Source organism: Borostomias antarcticus (assembly GCF_949987555.1).
Source record: "Borostomias antarcticus genome assembly, chromosome: 9".
Taxonomy (NCBI): Eukaryota; Metazoa; Chordata; class Actinopteri; order Stomiiformes; family Stomiidae; genus Borostomias; species Borostomias antarcticus.
Window position 1 is genome coordinate 27,264,506 of NC_140242.1, and position 20,888 is coordinate 27,285,393.

At 46.8% G+C, this 20,888-nt stretch overlaps 1 protein-coding gene across 1 annotated transcript in view; it reads right to left on the minus strand.

Annotated features, from left to right (window-relative positions):
- Window positions 1-14,395, minus strand: part of ttll4 (tubulin tyrosine ligase-like family, member 4) — a 16,797-nt gene extending 2,402 nt beyond the window's left edge. Inside the window, exons 1-17 of the mRNA XM_084443078.1 lie at window positions 14,294-14,395; window positions 11,774-13,201; window positions 11,170-11,255; window positions 10,915-10,978; window positions 9,277-9,395; window positions 7,256-7,366; window positions 6,199-6,275; window positions 5,677-5,868; window positions 5,259-5,341; window positions 4,467-4,595; window positions 4,246-4,368; window positions 3,640-3,738; window positions 2,447-2,581; window positions 1,928-2,065; window positions 1,676-1,772; window positions 985-1,195; window positions 509-576 (exon numbers count right to left, since the gene is read on the minus strand). Of these exons, the coding sequence (XP_084299204.1) occupies window positions 509-576; window positions 985-1,195; window positions 1,676-1,772; window positions 1,928-2,065; window positions 2,447-2,581; window positions 3,640-3,738; window positions 4,246-4,368; window positions 4,467-4,595; window positions 5,259-5,341; window positions 5,677-5,868; window positions 6,199-6,275; window positions 7,256-7,366; window positions 9,277-9,395; window positions 10,915-10,978; window positions 11,170-11,255; window positions 11,774-13,125 (3,084 nt within the window). The 5' untranslated portion in view covers window positions 13,126-13,201; window positions 14,294-14,395. The remainder of the gene's footprint in view (window positions 1-508; window positions 577-984; window positions 1,196-1,675; window positions 1,773-1,927; window positions 2,066-2,446; window positions 2,582-3,639; window positions 3,739-4,245; window positions 4,369-4,466; window positions 4,596-5,258; window positions 5,342-5,676; window positions 5,869-6,198; window positions 6,276-7,255; window positions 7,367-9,276; window positions 9,396-10,914; window positions 10,979-11,169; window positions 11,256-11,773; window positions 13,202-14,293) is intronic.
- Window positions 14,396-20,888: the final 6,493 nt, after the last annotated feature.

Consider the following 20,888-nt stretch of genomic DNA (forward strand, 5'->3'; position numbering starts at 1 on the left):
ACTATGTGTGCGGGGTCCGAGGTGTCTAGATGAACATGTCATACTCACTATGTGTGTGGGGTCCGAGGTGTCTAGATGAACATGTCATACTCACTATGTGTGCGGGGTCAGAGGTGTTTAGATGAACATGTCATACTCACTATGTGTGCGGGGTCCGAGGTGTTTAGATGAACATGTCATACTCACTATGTGTGCGGGGTCCGAGGTGTCTAGATGAACATGTCATACTCACTATGTGTGTGGGGTCCGAGGTGCCTAGAGGAACATGTCATACTCACTATGTGTGCGGGGTCCGAGGTGTCTAGATGAACATGTCATACTCACTATGTGTGCGGGGTCCGAGGTGCCTAGATGAACATGTCATACTCACTATGTGTGCGGGGTCCGAGGTGTCTAGATGAACATGTCATACTCACTGTGTGTGCGGGGTCCGAGGTGTCTAGATGAACATGTCATACTCACTATGTGTGTGGGGTCCGAGGTGCCTTGATGAACATGTCATACTCACTATGTGTGCGGGGTCCGAGGTGCCTTGATGAACGCGCTTCTCACACAGAGTCTTCAGCAGATCGATCCCTACACTCAAAAACAGGAAGTCGTTATGAAGTTTCCCATGACAGGATACAGGTGCTGATACGCCGTGAGGCTGAGGGTGCACACACACACACACACTTACAGTACACAGACACACACTTACAGACATACTGTACACTCTTACACCGACACACGCACACACTCTTCCACAGACACACTTACAAACACACTCTTACAAACACACTCTTACAAACACACTCTCTCACTCACACACACACACACACACACACACACACACACACACACACACACACTCTTACAAACACACTCTTACAAACACACTCTCTCACACACACACACTCTCACTCTCACACCCCCACACACCCCCACACACACACCCCCACACCCACACACACTCTTAGACACACACACTCTTAGACACACACACACCTCTGCTCTGGTTGTCCCAGTACTTCTGCCCCCACTGGCTGAGGAGGATGTTGAGGTAGCGCGGGTGCTCGAAGAAGCGCAGGTAGCGCGAGGAGACGGCGGAGGGGAAGATGCGCTCGAACTCGCCCTGGCGCCGCAGCTCGTCCTCCGTCTCCGCCAGCACGCGCACGTCCGCCGGGGTCAGCACGTCCAGCACCGACGTGAAGAAGTCCTGAGTCAGCAGGACGCCAGGCGGTAGAGAGAATCAGTACGGCGGTCTCAGAACAGGCCTCGACTAGAACATAGAGTGCATTCAAACCTCGTCGTTTTATCCACGTTTTGTTACGTTACAGCCTCGTCCTAAAATCCGTTAATCCATTAATTTTTCTCAATCTATACACAATACCCCACGAAGACAACGTAGAAACAAGTTTTTAGATGTTTCTATTTATTAAAAATAAAAACGGAAATATCACGTTTACATAAGTATTCAGACCGATTTGATTGGCTAAAAACTTTAATAACAAACACACACCCATGGTGCGACGAGTCATTCAGACAGACAGAGATTGTAATCCCCTCTGGGCCCCTCGGGGCGAGACAATAAAAGTTGAAGGCCGTAACGTAACAAAACGTGGAAAGAGTGAAGAGGTCTGAACACAGTCTGAATGCACTGTAAGTAATTTACGTGTGTGTGTGTGTGTGTGTGTACCTGGTCTGCAAAGCGCTGGCTTAGGTAAAAGGCCCGTTTGACTTTCTCATCAGTAGACAGTTCTCCTCTGGATCTCTCCCGCGTTCCTCCACACAGACTAAACACACACACACACACGCGCACACACGCACACACACACAGTTATTACATCACTTCACCTTCAGCAAGATTAAAGAAAGGCAGAGAGACCAAACTGGATCTATTGGTGTGTAATGTCTGTAGTACAGTGATGGTGTAATGCTATGGTCTGACCTGCTGGTGGAGCTAGAGGCGCTGCTGCAGGATGGCTCCATGTCCTCCCTCTGAGGAAGAACGAAGCCGGCCAGGTTCAAAACGTCCCGGATCATCTGACCCTTGATGGCCACGTCCAAAGCGGTGTTAGAGTGGAGGCTAGAGCAGAGGACAGGGATATGAGTACGTACTACACACACAGCTAGAGCAGAGCAGAGTAGAGGGATATGAGTACGTACTACACACACAGCTAGAGCAGGAGAGGGATATGAGTACATACTACACACACAGCTAGAGCAGAGTAGAGGGATATCAGTACATACTACACACACAGCTAGAGCAGAGGACAGGGATATTAGTACATACTACACACACAGCTAGCGCAGAGGACAGGGATATTAGTACATATCACACACACAGCTAGAGCAGAGGAGAGGGATATTAGTACATACTACACACACAGCTAGAGCAGAGGACAGGGATATTAGTACGTACTACACACACAGCTAGAGCACACACACCCACACACACACAGCGTACCTGGGTGAGATGTTGACCTCCAGCACCCACGGTTTGAGGTTCTCGTCCAGCATGATGTCGAAGCCGAACAGCTCGTGGCAGCTGTACGCGGAGCGCACGTGCATCTTGACCAGCGTGTTCACGTACGGGTCTGACCTGGAGAGGACCAACACACAGGCTGCCTTCCCCATCACATACTTCCATGCTACTGTGTATAGTATGCTACAAAAAATAATGTAGCATGTCCCAGTACATAGTATGCCACATGCAGCATGGCAAAAATACCAGGATGTACTACTACATCCGGTTGTATTTTGCAGTATGCAAGACAGCAGACTTTTCTGGCTATTCTGACCCACAATCCATTGCACAGAGGAAATTGCGTCACGTGTGCAAGCCGCGACAGCTGTGGACGAATGTTGCTTTATGCACTGTGAGGGATGTGGGGAAATTTCAAGGCGCAATGTTATGACAAAGTGGAATGGTCCGATTGTATGCATACTAACTACTGTGTGCAAAGTACGTACTTTCTAGGGGCAGCTGTAGTACGTGCTGGTAATAAAAAGTATGAGTATGCGTTTCGGAACACTGACCACTTAGCTCCTCCTACTGGCTTCCTGTCTGTCAAAGAACTGACTTTAAAATACTGCTGTTGGTTTATAAAGCACTGAATGGTTTAGGGCCAAAATATATTTCTGATCTGCTGCTACGTTATGAACCATCCAGACCTCTCAGGTCGTCTGGCTCAGGCCTGCTTTCTGTCCCCAGAGTTAAAACAGAACATGGAGAAGCAGAGTTCAGTTTTTATGCTCCACATATCTGGAACAAACTTCCAGAAAACTGCAGTTCTGCTGCAACTCTCAGTTCTTTTAAATCAAGACTGAAGACTTTTCTTTTTGCCGCTGCTTTTTATTAAATCAAATAATTATTCATTCATACACTGCACTGTAACTTTTATTCCTGTATTTTATTTTTCATGCATTTTGTTTCTAAATGTCCTTTTTTGCATTTCGTTTTATATGACCTTTTATGTTTTGCACTTTGTCGTGATGCTTTTAACGTCTCATGTAAAGTACTTTGAATTGCCTTGTTGCTGAAATGTGCTATACAAATAAACTTGCCTTGCCTTGCCGGCCTTCCTCATGTACACACAGAACTAAAAAGAGAACCTTCCGGAACACACCCGCCAGGGTTCTGTCGCGCTGAAGACTTACGCGATTATGGTTTTGATGACAATGTCCTTGATCTTCTCCCAGATCAGAGTGGTGTTGACCCCCTTGGAACCCAGGTACTGCCACAGTGCCTTCAAAGCCCTGGACACACAAAAACACACCCATCTCTGTCCAGCAGTCCTTCCGTTTCGCTCGTGTTCTTATTCAATCAATCAATCAAGTTGGATTTATATAGCGCCCTTCATGATACCCAGAGCGCTTTACAGAGTCCAGTATTCATTCAGACACAGTCATACTGGTGGTGGTAAGCTACATCTGTAGCCACAGCTGCCCTGGGGCAGAATGACAGAAGCATGGCTGCCAATCAGCGCCTACGACCACCACCAACATTCATTCACATTCATACGTTGCATGCCTTTATGATGGTGGGGGAAGCCTGAGTACCCGGAGGGAACCCACGCAGGCACGGGGAGAAAATGCAAACTCCACACAGAAAGGACCTGGAACGACCGGGATTCGAACCCAGGACCTTCTTGCTGTGAGGCGACAGTGCTAACCACTGAGCCACCATGCTGCCCGAGTCTTATTATTATTATTAACTGGACTGTGTGCCTCGGTGATGGCGCCCCCCTCCCCGCCTCGTCTCACCACTTGTGTCCCTGACAGGCCTTGTTGTCGCTGTTGCTCTGGTACTCCGAGTTCTTCTTGTTGACGCTGTAGTTGGTCAGGTGCATGAACTTGTTACCTAGACTCTTCATCGACGAGGAGTACCTGGAGGCCGAGACAAACGAAACCGTTATGAGTAACCGTGAGTAACTAGTGTAGATACGGACCGGGCGTCCGTGGCCGACGGAGAGGAGCAGACCTACTTGCAGCTGGCGAAGCGGACCAGGCCGTCGGAGAAGATGTAGATTCGTAGCGGGTCGTAGGACGACACGTAGACGTAGATACGGAGGTCAAACTTGTTACCGCTGATGAGGTAGGGCTTGTGCAAATATCTACCGACACACAACCACATCGTCAAGTTAAGTTTACATCAAATCCTTGAATGGCAGATGGTGAAGAGTTCCGAGATAGAGCACATAGGGATCAAGAAGGATTTTAAGCATCCTAGTATGTCATGACTCAGGAGGTATCATTAGTGGAGTGATGTACAAGAACATGCCCCCATTCACTCACTTTAAGGAGCTCAATCATTGGTTGAAGTCTATTTTAATACCTCCATGTTCGTACCGCTCTTAGTTTTAATACTTCCACCACCATTATCACCAGTCATACTTTGTCACTGTGCTTTAAAACACATCTTGGGAGGTCACTAAATGCTAAATAAATATTTATATGTTTGCTTAGTTTTTCTTCTCAATTTGTTTGGACTCACTCCACACAGCGTACAGAACGCAATGCATTCTGGGGTGAATCTGACCTGAACCTCTACCCGGGCCGATGATTTTTTTGGGGGGGCTTCAGCAGCCATTGTAGCTTCTGAATGTGAGTGAATGGTGAACATCGCCTTGCATATCCCCACACTAATAACACCCTTATTGACTCATAGCTGTACTAAGTCAGTAATGTCCCTGTATACTGGGGTTTGGAACAAACACATTGTGTCCTATGGCTCGACCCCGCCAGCAGGGCGGCGGTCTTGCGGGTCGTCTGCTTACTTCTGCACCAGTAGGGGCCTCTTGCGCGGCATCTGACTCCACCGGTGGATCACCTGTATGCCGATCCCCCTCGCTGAGGCGGGCTGGCAACCCGGGAGAAGGAGAGAGAGGTTTCAACTCAGGACGTTTTGGAGTGAACTGCCCACTGACGTCAGGACAGCAGAGTCGCTGCACATCTTTCGCCGCAGGCTCAAAACTCACCTCTTCAGGAAGTACTACCAGGATCCTCCCTCTTAAAGCACCTATTGTATTTATATTTTGCTGCTCTTGCGCTTTCGCACTAGATCATGCACTTGTTTAGAAAGGAGATGCACTTGTGAGTTCTGGCGAGTAGAAGTTCACTGACTACCTACGTTAAATGTAATTATTGTAAGTGGCTTTAAAAGCGCCTGTTAAATGAGTGTGATGTAAAAAGTACCGGTTTGATGATCCACTTCTGGCGACTCCCGTCGTCCCAGGCCTTCCTCAACAGCTTGATGTCCTGCGGCAGCACGAACGAGCGCGGGAAGTAGTTGAACTCCCTCTTGCCGAAGCGCGCCTGCATCTTGGACAGGTTCCTCCACAGCCGGTCCTTCCTGCCGATCTGGAAGGATCCGGGGAAGTGGTTGAGCTGCGGGGGAGGGATGCACACGGAGTCAGACGACAAGGAGAACACGGAGTCAGACGACAAGGAGAACACGGAGTCAGACGACAAGAAGCACACAGAGTCAGACGACAAGGAGAACACGGAGTCAGACGACAAGGAGAACACGGAGTCAGACGACAAGGAGAACACGGAGTCAGACGACGAGGCTCGATACAAGCTCGGACATCCTCAGCGGCCAGTTGAAGACATCGGAGAGTTGTTCCTCAATGTGTTCCTCGAGGACTCGGATTCTCTCACATCCGTTCCCGCTCTAACAGCTGCTAGATACCCCTTCGGCTGAGCTCGGTTCCTCACCTTCTGGTACTCTCGAATGGCCTTGAAACCAGGAGACCTCATGTGGTGTCCCCAGCAGCCCAGCCAGTCATGGCTTCCTAAAATCACAAAGGTTCTGATGTTACAGTTAATCTGCTCATTACGGTTGGGCGATATACACAACTCCCTATACTACACAATATACACAACTCCCTATACTACACAATATACACAACTCACTATACTACACAATATACACCACTCACTATACTACACGATATACACAACTCCCTATATTACACAATATACACAACTTGTTATACTACACAATACTATTGGGTTCACAACACCCATATCACAGCAATGCTTTTTAAGAGAGGACTTTCCTCAAGACCCGCTCATAATCACATGACAAATTCTCGCTTTTGGGATAGGAAGAAATGTGTGCAAATATGTCTATAGCAAAGGAGGTTGGTCCATACAGGCAGAAGAGGTTGGTCTATTTTTGAGAGGCCTGAGGGAGGTCAAAAGTATAAAAAGAGTAATTGGTAGAAATAAACCATTACAAAATGGTTTATGGAAGTATGGGTTTTGGTGACATCCCTAATTGCCGTCATCATCAGTAAAGCCACCAGAACAAGTGCCACCAGCAGTCAGTGACGACTCACCAAAGCCAGATGTTTTATCTCCTTGACTTGTGCCATGGGAGTGTTGTCAATACGGTCAGATATGGGAGTTCAGCAATGACAGACATTGATTCTCTCTTAGATTACCCGACTAATGAAAGAATGAATGAAAACTAGCCTACTTGAATGCCTAACCAGCTCAGTGGCCTTGTGGTTATGAGTGTTCGCCCTGAGAGTGGGAGGTTGGGGGTTCGATCCCCAGCTGAGTCATACCAAAGACTATAAAAAATGGTACCCAATGCCTCCCTGCTTGGCACTCAGCATCAAGGGTTGGATTGGGGGTAAATCCCTGCCTCACGCTAAGGAATCAGTCAAGCTGCCTCACGCTAAGGTATCAGGAAATAGGCTCCTGTCCTACGGGCCACTCGGCTCGCGAATCTCCGCCAATTTCCCTGTGATGTGCAAGAACTCACTCTTAGTAACTTTGAAGTGTGACCTGGCGATGGTGTGTTTGACCACGTTGGGCGTCACGGTGCTCATCTTCCATTTCAGGACGCGCCTCTGCTCTGGTGGCAACAGCTCCACTGTAAAACAAAGATAATACAGCTATAGAGACACCATACTGCAAACAGTTAACAACCCAGCTATAGAGATCAAGCCTATTAAGCTATAAAGCTCGCTATAAAGCTAGCTATAAAGCTATAAAGCTAGCTATAAAGCTATCTATAAAGATACAATCAGGCAAAGCACCTACCAGGGGCTAGCCTGACACGCAAGACCCAATTCGTTTCAGTTCATTATTCCGTCTGAACAAGCTCCCATTGCAGCCGTTTTCCGAGACGGGTGTTGCCGAAAGAGTCCTCAGCGATTAGTTCATCCCCTAACCAATCACGTTGTGCAGTTTAATTCAAAGGATGCATTCAAAGGACGCTGATTGGCCTGGTTGGAATTCCAACTAAGAGATCACTCTGGACGAGAGCCTTTCCAGACACTGAATCGCATTTCGAAATTCAGATTGAGGGGCTGGAGGCAGGCTAACCAGGGGCCTTATTCACAAAACATTCTAAGATCAGCCCAACAGTCGGAGACTGTCGATATATTTGCACCGGCGGCGCTGGGTGTGCAACGTAGAACACAGCTCCCCACTGGTAATGCCAATTAGAGCTCTTTTTTCTAACCGACAGTCAGCCCTCATTAATCAATTATTTTCGGTTTAAATAGGCTATATAGAGCGTAGCCTAAATCCATGAACCATTAAAAATACAGCCACATATTCAAACATAAAGGCTGTCTACCCTGCTGCATTAATCTGATAAGACATCTTATAGGTTAGGCTAGCCTATTCATGAATGAACATTTTAAATTGGCCTAAAAACAACTCTATAACAACTCAACACTCCTTCAAGCGGGTCGAATGCAAGCACTCTGGGTCGGAGTTACACCTCCTGCTCTGTTGTGTTAGTCACTGCAGTCACTGCCCTGTTTTACCAAAGACTCGTCAGAAATCAGTGCAACAAGACATGCATATGCCGGTTCATCACCAGTTCCCATTTGCTCATGCTTTGAATTGCGCTTTACAAGTTAATTATTTGCCGAGTTGAGTTCTCAAAGTTAATAAATTGGCAAAATAAAAGGACAAAAATCATGGCATAAAAACGCCACCAAAAAACTATGGCCGATATATTCGTCTAACCGCCCAAGTCTACTCTAGAGCCTTCTCTCTCTCCTTACTCTGGTCACGTGAGGTGAAATGTGACCCCGCTACGCTGTGCTGTGAGCCTGCGACTCTGCTGCACGCACGGACACCTTTCAGTTTAGAATTGCAGCGTCCGTCATCACTGCTGATAACATGCTCAGTATTTTACAAAGTGGAGTTTTGTATTTGATGAACGTGGGCGCTGATACACGGAAATGCACTGAATGGGTTTTTAAAGTCGCGTTGAAATGAAAAAAGCATTCCTTCCCATTTTGGTTCACATAATTGGTCATAGTGTTCACCTATTCAACGATGTATGCCCCCCCAAAAAAAAAATCTACTTTTGTTGTAATCTTATATCAAAGTATATAATTTCTTACTTCCTGGAAAACGGAAGGTCACGTGCAATGACAACAACAGGTACCTTCGATTTTAGGCCAATAATCTCATGACATCCGCCCGTCAATCAACGCTATCCTTCTATCGAATCTGACCAAAGTTCTTAAAACCCGTCCACTTGTCAATGTTCCAATCAAATTCCTCTAAACATATGTCCCACCCTCATAGCTTGTTTGCGTCGGAAATACGTCAAACTACGTAAGTTAGATGATCTCAAACGTCCGTTTCAGTGCAACTTTAAAAAAGCGAAACGCTGTTGGGCGAGTAATGCAACGGTGTGTGACCCGACACCGCTAACACCGGTGTCACCGGTAACCCGCGGCGACCACTGCCATCGACGTCCCCGGCAACAAGCGCAGATGAGCGCCACACAGCCGCGTGGGTGACCCCGGCACTGACCTCTCTCGTTAGGGGTGCTGAAGTACAGCGTGGGGGGGATGTGGGGGAACATGCTGGGGACCAGAGCCGGCTTCTCCTCCCTCTCATCCTCCGCCTCAGAGGACATCGGCTCCTCAATACTGACACACACACACACACACACACACACACACACACACACAACAAACACAGTGGGATTAGGAACCAGGGTGAGTCGAAGAGATCTATCACTCTAATCACACAGCAGGTTTAGAATGACAAAGGATTTGCATTCAAGCACACATTAGGAGGGGTGAAAACAGCGATTTCGTGGTTAAGCTTGTTTCAATGTCAGGACCCGGTTTGTCTGTAGGCTGGTACAGGCTCATCACACACGGTACAGTACAAGATAGTTACGATACAAACAGAACAGGAGGCGGATCAGACATCAAACATCATATAAGCTGGAAGAGCCAGACCTACACTTCTACCGGAGTCACTTTCAACTTCTGATCATTTTTGATAACGTTGAATTCTGAGTAAACAGACAGTAGTATAACTACTGCTGGGTCGTCCATATCAAGAACAACAGATTCCAAACATCCACATAGTTAGCAGTTCAGTTGTGCTTCGAAGATAAAGTCCAAGCCATCTTTTAGATCGGCAGATGATCATCCCCATATAATAACTTGGCGATGCTTTTACATCCCTTACGAGAAGTCCCCACACCTTCTCACTAAAGCCTAATTGATAAAAGTAAACAGATGGTTTCTTAGATAACATATAAACCAATCGTAGGGCCAAAGAATTTGAACTTAGAACTCACATGACAGTCATGTAGTGTGAAAGATGTCTTATCCTTATCTGGTCCTGGTTTAAGAAAAAAAAAGAAAAGTCTTAACTGATGGTCAATCAGACGGAGTTGGACCTGGAACTACGCTATTCGCTACATAGGCGTCAGCTTTGAGGAGAGGGGAGAAAACCCCACAGGCTGATACCTATCAACTATTCAACCGGCCCGTCAGGCCATGACAATGATCCCACATGCCCAGCACTATTTGGCCACAGAATCACGTCCCCCTAGCCACTGTGGAAGGGATGGTTCCATTTTTATCAATGATTGACAATTGGAAGACCTTCCACTAGGCTCTGTGCTTTCAGCCTTTTCACTCAGGTCACAACCACCAGAACAATGAAGAAAAAAAAGTTCAATTCTCTTCAGGGTTTTTGTAGCAGGTAGATGTCAGGTGCTGTGGGCGGTGAGGTATATAGGGCCGGATGAATGGCTATTCTACAGAGATCTAGACACAATGGGGAAAGCCTAACAACCATCCTAACCATTAGAGGGGGGTTCACACAGAGCTACCCTGTGTCAAGTGGATGGAGTTCCTCACGCCTTCGCTGTCTTTCACGTCAGATGCGGCGTCTTAATCAGATCTATCTCATAGAGCCCGTTAGGTTCAAAAGCTATGGGACACCTCCTCTACAGTCTGAATGAAACGAACTAGATGACCCTTCTGTTTCCGAGATTGAATCCTTTCAAACGCAACTACCATACTCTTTCAATCAGCCAATCATTCAAATAGATTATATCACAGGTAAGAGAAACACATCTGGTTTCACTGTAATATAAAAAAATACTTTCATATTATATCACAGAGGAGAGGCCAGCAGACTTACTGAGACAGAACTGCCATGGAGGCTGTGGAAGAGGCATCGTTCATGGAAGAGCGATCCGATCCATCTGGTGAGCAAATACAACATTGTATTCCATTACTCAATGAAACGTACACTACCATGTTATGAACGAGGCCTGTACTCTAGGGGACAACATGGAACAGTATAGGCTGTTGATTATGCTTCACATCTAATAAACAACAGTACTGTGCTATAGTGAGCGCATGCAAGCGGTCAGGTGTCCTCGTGGCGAGTTACCGCTGTCATCGTCACCGCTGCAGTCATCTTCCAGGTCGTCCGGGAACTCCTCCTCCACGTCATGCAGCAAAGCGCCGCTCTCCACGCTGAGGTCGGATGGGACAGGACAGAAACTCGGGTCATACGGACGCCGTGAATGGACGGGATGTGTGTGTGAACCGTACCGAGCAGCTCGCACGTAACGCAACAAAGGACCTGCTCTAAGGGCACTTTTACACACCGCCCAGTAGGACGAATAAGCCATGAAACACTCAACTCACAAAGTCTTTAACGGTCTTTAGACGACTGGGTGCTGCTCGATCCTAATAAAATGTAGTATAGATAAATGAAAAGGGAATAGGCAGCACTCCAAGTTCGCTAGTTTGCTTTATTTGCCACACGTTACGAGGCAACGCAAAGTGCATTGTGTTGCCTCTGTGTATGAAATGCGCTATACAAATAAAGCTTTGATTGATTGATTGATTGATTGACTGATTGATTGACATTTATATTGTGCTAATCAGTAGCTGTGCAGCCTGGTCTCTTTCCCCTCCCTGTCTCACGACCGCTTCCTGCAGGAGGGATGACTCCCCCCGCGACCTCCCCCCCCCCCCCCCAAACTCACCCTGCGACCTCCGCAGGACGCCGCTCCTCCGGGGGCGATGGCGACGGAGGCGAAGGTGGAGACGAGGAGGAGGAGGGGGAGGAGGAGGAGGAGGGGGGGGGGAGTAGGAGTGCCGGGGAGGGGGCCTCCTCCCTGGTGAGGTGTATGGCAGATATCTGAGTGGTCACGGAGCCCACGGAGGCTCCGGGAGGAGAGCCCGGCGCCGCGTCAGGGCTCTCCTCGGTGGCACTGGAGAACGGCCCTTGGCGAGCACAAGAGGCCGGGGCGGCGTGTGTCGGCGTTGGGGCGGGGCTCTTGGAGGGCTCCACGGGCGCGGCGGCGGCAGGGGGCTGCCGGTCGGCGCCGCCGAGGCCAAGCGGTGGGGAGGGTTTGGCTGGAGCCCGGCGGCCGTTACAACTAAGACCCGGGGTCGCCTTGTCTCGTGTGCTCCCTCCTCCTCCTCCTCCTCCTCCTGTGACAGTTCGACCTTTCACGACGTTCCCGTTCCTGGGATGGGAGACGGCGCTCTGGTTCAGCTTCCTCACGGCTTCGGTGAACTCCACCTCGGAGCTCGTCTTGCGGACGCCGCGGCCGGGGCAGCAGCCCGGGGGCCTCTCCGGACCGCCTCTCCCGTCTGCCGTCGGCGCCCCCTGCGGGTCCGGGAGCCTCCAGATCCGATCGAGGGACACATCCCGAGGAACGGTCCTGCCCTGCGAAGGCACAGCGAGCCCGGGCTGAGACCTGCCGTCGCCGTTGGCCCCCACCCGGCGGTTAGAGGGGGCCGGCTGCGCCGGCTTGGTCGGGTCCCTGGTCTCCTGGTGGGAGGGGGAAGGCACTTTAACCCCGGTGGTGGCGGGGGGCTTGGTTGTGACCGCCCTGCTGTTTTCTCGGAGACCCCTGCTGCTCCAGGGGGAGGACTGGTTGGTGGGCATGCTGCTTCCGGCCGCCGGGGCGGGGGCACAGGGCGAGGAGGCTTTGGGCGGGGTATGGCACGCGGGGTAGGCACCGGCAGACGCGGGCTGGGGCGAAAAGGCTCTTTTCCCCAAAAGCCCTGACCTCAACTTCAGCGAGTCCAGCTTCCAGTTAGGCCTGGGATTCCTCTGTATAGTCAGCTGCTGTGCGCCCCCGGATGCGAACACACCCGATGGACAGCGACCATCGTTAGAGTTCGAAGCGGAGAAGGCGCCCGCGCTCCAAGGGCGCCCGGCCTTGTCTGCAGGCACGGAGGGGTAGGCACGTCGGGTACGAGCGGTCCCTGAGGCACAGCGGCGCGGGCGAGAGAGGCGAGTGTTTGCGGCGTGAAGCGTGGCAGACTTGGCGTGCACGGTGAGAGTTGGCTGTAAGCTCAAGTCTTCAGCTGCATTGGCGGCCATCAATTGCCGTCTCACACCCACCCGTCATGGACATTGGCAGACACATTAGGGGTACTGGGGGGGGTTCAGCCTGGTTCTGAAACAACACAGATGTTTAGTGTTAGGAGATGCCTATAATAAAAAAAAGAAGAAACAGCACACTCAGGTCAGGATACAAAAGAGTTTAGTGGATAGCGTTTTGGCATATTCCCGGTGTAGGTTTTCCTTTCTTTGCCAAGCAGATGCCTATAAATCAACAGCCCATGTATAAGCTTGGGACAATTAATGTAACTAGCAATAAAAAAAAAAGAAAGATATTCTGGCTGCAACACAAAAAGTACACAGTTAACTCACTAACTAGCAACTGCGAATAGGAATGTACGTGAGAGACACAGCATAGCTTGGTATATGGCTAGCTAGCAGACAACATAACCCATAGCTTCATCTTGGGTTGTAAATAGTCGAAGCATAGCAAATAGTCATTGCTATCATGACCTGACCAGCAGATGTCGTGTATGGATAGGATGCATCGAATGACTAGAAAGACTGAACCTTTTCCCCACACAACTGTTTTGTTTGTGTATTGTTTCAAGCTTCGTCCCACCTCATCACTAGTAAACAGCACAGGCGACCTGCTGTGTGACAACAAGGACATTCGTGACAACAAGGACATTCGTAACGTAGACAGCCATGTGGCACCAACGTGACAGAGCTCACGTTAGCTAGCTAGCCGGCTAATGCTAGCAGTGTAGCTATCTAGCTAACGTTAACCCACTCTGCGCTCGCCGGCAACGTTTAGTGGCTTGAATCTGGAACCGACCGAAGAGTTGTCGGATTAGGTATATTTTCTTAGCACTACCATGATGATGGAGGGAGGGAAGGTTTGCTTAGGTTAGTTCGAATACAGACAGGTCACTTGGATAGCTAGCCAGCTAGTGCTAACTAGCTAACCGAATCAACCTGGGCCGTACAACAAGGCTGGGCAAAGTAACTATTAGCTGTTGCCAAGGGAAGCTAATGTTAGCTAGCTGGCTAAGAAATTATGCAACATTCGTGACATCTCGCTAGCTAGCTGGCTAACTTGAGATAACGTAATACCGATAGCTAGCAAGCAAGCTAGCGCAACTCAACGAACATACAAAACCGGCTCACCAACGGAAATCGAATGTTCATAATATTTGAAGTTTACCTCAGAATGCTGATAAGAGAAGTTTGCTCGAGACAGTTAAAGAGTTACCCTGGTGAGCACGATGTGTCTCCTCCTCCAGGAGCTCCGCAGGGGGACTCTCTCTCTCTCTCTCTCTCCCTCCCTCTCTCTCTCTCTCCCTCCCTCTCTCTCTCTCCCTCCCTCTCCCTCTCTCTCTCTCCCTCTCCCTCTCTCTCTCTCCCTCCCTCCCTCCCTCTCCCTCTCTCTCCCTCCCTCCCTCTCCCTCTCTCTCCCTCCCTCCCTCTCTCTCTCCCTCTCTCTCCCTCTCCCTCCCTCTCCCTCTCCCTCTCCCTCTCCCTCTCCCTCTCCCTCTCCCTCTCCCTCTCCCTCTCCCTCTCCCTCTCCCTCTCCCTCTCCCTCTCCCTCTCCCTCTCCCTCTCCCTCCCTCCAGCCGCTGGCCACCTACCCTAGCAACCGCAAACGCCTGGGAAACTGGGTCGACACACTTCAGTTGACATCTATTTCCACATCCTCATTTGACCCGAACCCCCAATTATCCACAACAAACATTATACAGATCCAAATGGATGATACGGTTGCCGATTGGTGCAACATTTCACCTATTTATCATCGAACTTGTCACTTAACTGATTCGGGCAGACTCGCACCATCAACCAGCACGACAATGTGAGAGCTCTACTGCCACGACATTAAGATAGTGCAATCTAGCAAATAGACTACCCATCTTTGAATCAAAGAGATTGTTTTTTAAAACTTTACTTTAACTGTTTATTTGGACGGGACAGTGTACATTGAAAGACACCTCAAGCATGAGTACATGATTAAAAGTATAAAAGTGCCGGATCTAGCACAGGGCTAGTTTCCATCCGTAGTCCCCACAAATACACACATAAATACACACAAATAAACACATAAATACACAGAGGTCAATACACACATAAATACACACAGGTCAATACACACATAAAACACATAAATACACAGAGGTCAATACACACAGGTCAATACACACATAAAACACATAAATACACAGAGGTCAACAACATGATTGGCTAACCTGTTGACATAATTTAACCAATAAAGGTTAGACACCAAATAATATACGTGAATTAGCCTACATCAACAGAGGCCAGTCAGGGTAGGTGCTAAATTTGATTTTTAAAATCAAGTTTTAGCCTACATGACATGCAATAGGCTGGCCTATGTGTGTTAGGGATATTGTAGGCCGCAGTGAGGTTCTGGGTAGCCTACAGGGTAGGCCTACCTGAAATCAGGTGAACAGAAAAATATACGTTCAATTCGAACATATAGCCTAGTGAGCTAGATCTGAGCACTTAATCTCCTAAACCTAATCCACTTGGTCAATGGATACTCCTTTACTGTAGAGCCATGTAACCAACTACCAACCTCTCACACTGAATCAGGATTAATAATGCATGGTGACAAACCACTTTCAATTCACACTGAGTGCAGGTCCTTCTGTGATAACACACCACTCATGAGTGACACAGTCGTTCCCCTACTTGGGTTGAGTTCTAAATGAGGCCACTAGGTGATCTGATTCTTGGATTAAAAGACGCAAAAACTAGGCTATATGATTGCATACAATTCCAAATTCTGTTGATCTGAATGAACTAGTAGCTACTCTGTCACATTGACAGGATCAAATCCACGTGTGAACATGCTCCTGTTACCTTGTAACATGAGGGCTGATCAGTATCCAGATTGGGTGACATCATTATCAATGCCAAGTCTAATTAAAACCGGGAACCATGTCCAAAACCGTCCTCTTTCACCTTTAGCTCTATTACACTGCAGCATATTGTCAGGCGTTTACTGGCACAGGCCTCTAACATTTTTCTTCTATGATAACTTGTTTGGTCCAGGTGTGCAAATGACAACAAATCCCACTTAAGCAACTTGTAGTACTCTTGAAGGATACTACTGACTAGTCAGTGGGACAGTTGAAATTACATGGTTTATAAAACTAACCTAGAACAAAGAGACATACATGTGAGTACACTATTAGGATGTCAGTTATGCACTTTCTGAGGTGATGCGCAAGAAGAATATTTGTTAAGATTCTCCTTATGTGCGTGATGTAACCCGATTTCGAAATTGGTTAGGATTTAAAATATCCTGTAGTGTGAGCCCGACATTAGCTTCCCTTAGCTTTGACAACAGTGACCCCTATTGTACTTAGAGGGAACTGCACCTATATTAGGCTACTCCCATACTGAACTAGCTGACAGCTGAAAGATACGAGCAAATTCAAGCATTACAAAGTACACAAATTAAGTTACACAGAGGGATGAAACTATGAGAAGTTCTAGTCAATACCTAGATTTGAGAAGACTTTTTTTACGACACTTAATTGCAGAGCTACTCAAAAGGCTACCTCAAACAAGTGGAAATGTGTATTTAATCTATGTTGTCAGTGTTTGCCTTTACCACTGGATGGCGCTAGTCTTTCTGTCTACCCCTTCACCTACTTGAGAGGGAAAGGAGGTGCCCTGCACGACCTGGAGATACCGCCCCCTCTCCTCCTCTTTCTTTCTTTCTTTCTTTCTTTCTTTCTTTCTTTCTTTCTTTCTTTCTTTCTTTCTTTCTTTCTTTCTTTCTTTCTTTCTTTCTCATATGGTGCCTATAAAAAGTATAGTCTAAAAGTATAGTCACCCCCCCTTGGACTTTTTCACATGTGTGTTACAACATAGAATCAACATTGATTTAATTTAGCTTTTAAGATAAGAGACAAGATAAGACTTTATTGATCCCCCCAGGGCGAAATTTGGCATTTCAGCAGTTGAAAATTATCGAAAGGTTGGAGAGGAGATCCAGAGTAATTTGTTTGTTCAGTCTGTATAAATATACAGTATATAACTATAAAAGTATATGCGTCAAGGTGTATTACATATGTATACAACATTTTATTATTTATGTTTTTATCCTTCTCCTTTTATGTAAAGCACTATGTGCTACATTAATTTGTATGAATGGTGCTATATAAATAAAATGACATTGACATACATACTGTACGTACACACCTCTATAACACACAGGACGCTCAGGCACTGTTGTATAGTCTGATGGCTGCTGACACAAAGGAACGTCTGAACTACTCTGTATTGCACCTGGGTGGGAGGAGCCTGTGGCTGAAAGTGCTCCCCATATGACACAGCTCGCCATAGAGGGGATCAATCAATCAACATGGGCCAACTTACAACCCCTTAAATTTTGGAGCATATCCGAATCACATGTCGGGTCCACGGACCACCCAATCACAGCCGGACTGCCCATTCACCTCCATACATTTTTTGTATTTATATTTTTTGTATTTGGACTATGATTACGCAAAAACTACCAAACCAATTTTTATGAAACTCGGTGGAGGGGTGCATCAGGGGCCACCTTAGAAGCCATTACATTTTGGAGCATATCCAAATCACAGGCCGGATCCACCAATGAAAACAAAACTTGGAACGAAGCCAACTCCCTGTGTGAGGGTGCTAGAGACATGGGGTTTGGACTGGGGTGTGCGGGGGGAGAGGCCGGAGTGCACCGCATCGCCGCCGCTGGCTGTGACCTGAGGGAGGCGCCACAGAGCCGGCCAAATACAGCCACCCATTCACCTCCAGGGGTGTAGTATTGGCCAATTTAGAACCCATTTAATTTTGGAGTGGATACGAATCAAGGGGCGGGTCCACCAGCCGTTTCTTGGCTTGTTTGTTTGTTAGGAGGATTATGCAATCATGGGGTGGGTCCACAAGCTGCCCAAACATGGCCGGCCATTCACCTCCATTCACTTTTTGGGAAAACGGCCATATCGCTCATATCAGAGCCACGAAATGCATTCCTGGGCGGAGGTCTGTGCTCTGTGAGCACCATAGTTGACTTTTTTTCCCCCTCGAATATCTTTTTAAATATTTTGACAAAATAAATATTCGGAAAACCCCACTATTTTTCGGATTCGGGCACACCCTTAATATACGTATACTACATATACGTATAAAAATATATACACTAATCCTGCCGACCGCTAGATTGATGAGAACATGGCCCAATATACATTTACAATCAACAAAATCAGACATCCAATGCCAAATGCATTGTGGGTAAAATTATCATTAGTTATAGTCATTATATTGCACAAAGATCAGATGACTCTTATTTAGGTAGTTCAATCATGTTGGATAGTTCACATAGTGTGGCAAGGTCATATATGTGTCCATTACTAAAGTGCACCCTACTGTACTTCCCTCCAAACGTAATGAGGATCTCTGCATAGCACGGGCGTTATGAAGCCTAGATCTGCGTAGCTCCTGGAATACCACGTTCATTGGCTGAGAATTTGCTTTGAACAATGCGCTCTAGATGGAACGATCAGGGCATATGAAATCTACTGGTCAGAAGCTGCTACAGTATGTATCATATTACACAATGATTTAGCTGCAAACGGTCGGACATTGCACAAATGCAGGAACAACATAACTGCATCTGCTTCACGTTGATCACCATGATGCAAGGAGAAAACTGACCGGTGCACAGTCTTTGCCGGACAATTGAGGGGAGTCATTTGTGCCGTTTTCTGATCTCCAGAAAGAAAGTGCTCAGGGACCCTTCTACTTTCCACAGAGTTTAGAGCTCTGGGAGTTAAATACTATTCACGTAAAATAAATGTTAAAAAAATATGCATATTGATATTCATGAAGAAAATACTGGATTTTTCCACTCCTTCACTAACACAAAGGAACATGTATTATGGGTGGGGGACCACATGTTTACTGTTGCATTTGGCTTGTTACAGAAGATTTGAATCCATGTATCACCTAAACTCCTCTGCAACTAACATTGTGCTTTTCCTAGGCTATACATTATGTATGTAGGCACAGTGCTTACACTCTATGTTAGATTAATCAAAATCAATAATTTAGTTTAATAGAGAAGGGTCAGTGCAAGGTCAGTGCATGTGTTCCAGATAAGACCAATAAAGTAGGATCATGTACGTGATAAATATGATACTGTACAACATTTGCCTACTGTGCTTTTGATGAACTGTATTTGTTTACAGACTGAGGCAGCAGGATTAGATTTCTCAGGCACAATAACAATACCTGCAGATATAAACACACAACTTTCATCTTATGAAGGCAGAGAGAGAGCTCCTCCAATCCAGGTAAGACAGGATATATCTTGAATATCTGTTAATCGGAAAATGCTAATATACTAAAGACATACTGAAACCTTATTGAGATTTTTCAGCCATTAATGACTCTTTTTCTTCTCTTCTGCAGCATCCATAGAACCAGTTAGTTATATTGAAAAGATGAATACTTCAATAACAAATGAGTCTTCTACAACCTCCAATAGCAGCTTACATATTTATTTGGCAGAACAGTTTTTCCTCACGTCTTCCGTAATCAACATCTCCCTGAGCTTCCCTCTCAACTGCTACGTCCTGTGGCTGATGTTGAGGGGAGGCAGGAGAGCGTTGGCCTCAGATATATTTGCTCTCAACCTGGCTGTAATGGAGATACTCTTCGCCCTGTCCGATTTCCTCCAACTGTTTATAATTCTTTTAAGGGGTGATGGCATTGACATTCGTGCATTTACTATTTTTACAGCAGGCTTCATGTTTTCTGGTCGACCTCTGTTCCAGTGCTGTATCTGTGTAGAGCATTACCTAGCGGTGGTCCACCCTGTGGTCTTCCTGAAGTACAAACTCCTGAGGTACAAGGTGGCTTGTTCTGGGTTGGCCTGGGTGTTGGTGTTAAGCTTATGTACGATACACCTTTTCTTTTCTGACCGTGCCATTCAGTTCTATGACCTGAGTTTATACCTACTCTGGTCCTCTGGGAAGCTGTTCTGCTGCATGGCTGTTCTCAGGGCTCTGAAACGCCCCGGTCCTGGAGAGGTGGACAGAGAGAGAGAAGGGACAAACAACATGAAGATGAGAGCCTTCAGAATTATTGTGATTATCCTAGTATCAGTGCAGATGAGTTACTTTCCAATTGTATTGGCTATAATTTTGAGTGACTTTCTTGAACCAGCACAGAATGTTCTTGCCAGCTCCATTTGTTTCTTTATCCTAGTTGTCGCTGGTTTTGTGCAGCCCCTTCTATACCTTCACAGAGCTGGCAAACTGTTCTGTCTCAAGGGTCCGTAAGAGATAGATTATGCATTCAGGATGTACACCAAATTTCAACACTAATATTTATGGAAAGGCATAATAATTGATCATGATGTACTTTGGTTAGATTTTTTTGTAGAGCTGTAGCCAGATATTTTATTTTATTTCAGCTGAGAGACACCGTGTAGTGCATAATTTCCAGTATGTCCTGATTCCTAAAAATTTTGCATTTGCATTAAGTAGTAGCATATGTACTATAAATTTACATTAAATATGTTGTAATACATTATAAATAAGTAAAAACTAAATGCTTTCAGCTTTGTATTTGACCTCTTTACATATTTTATTTCTTCAAATCTTTTGACTAAAACATTTCTTCTGGATTTCACATTTGTATGTTGTTCCTTGTAGAGAGAACAGGACGTAACTTGAATGTTCCTCTTCAAGATGTCAAACGACTGAAACGTTGCAATAAAGTGTGTTTTACAG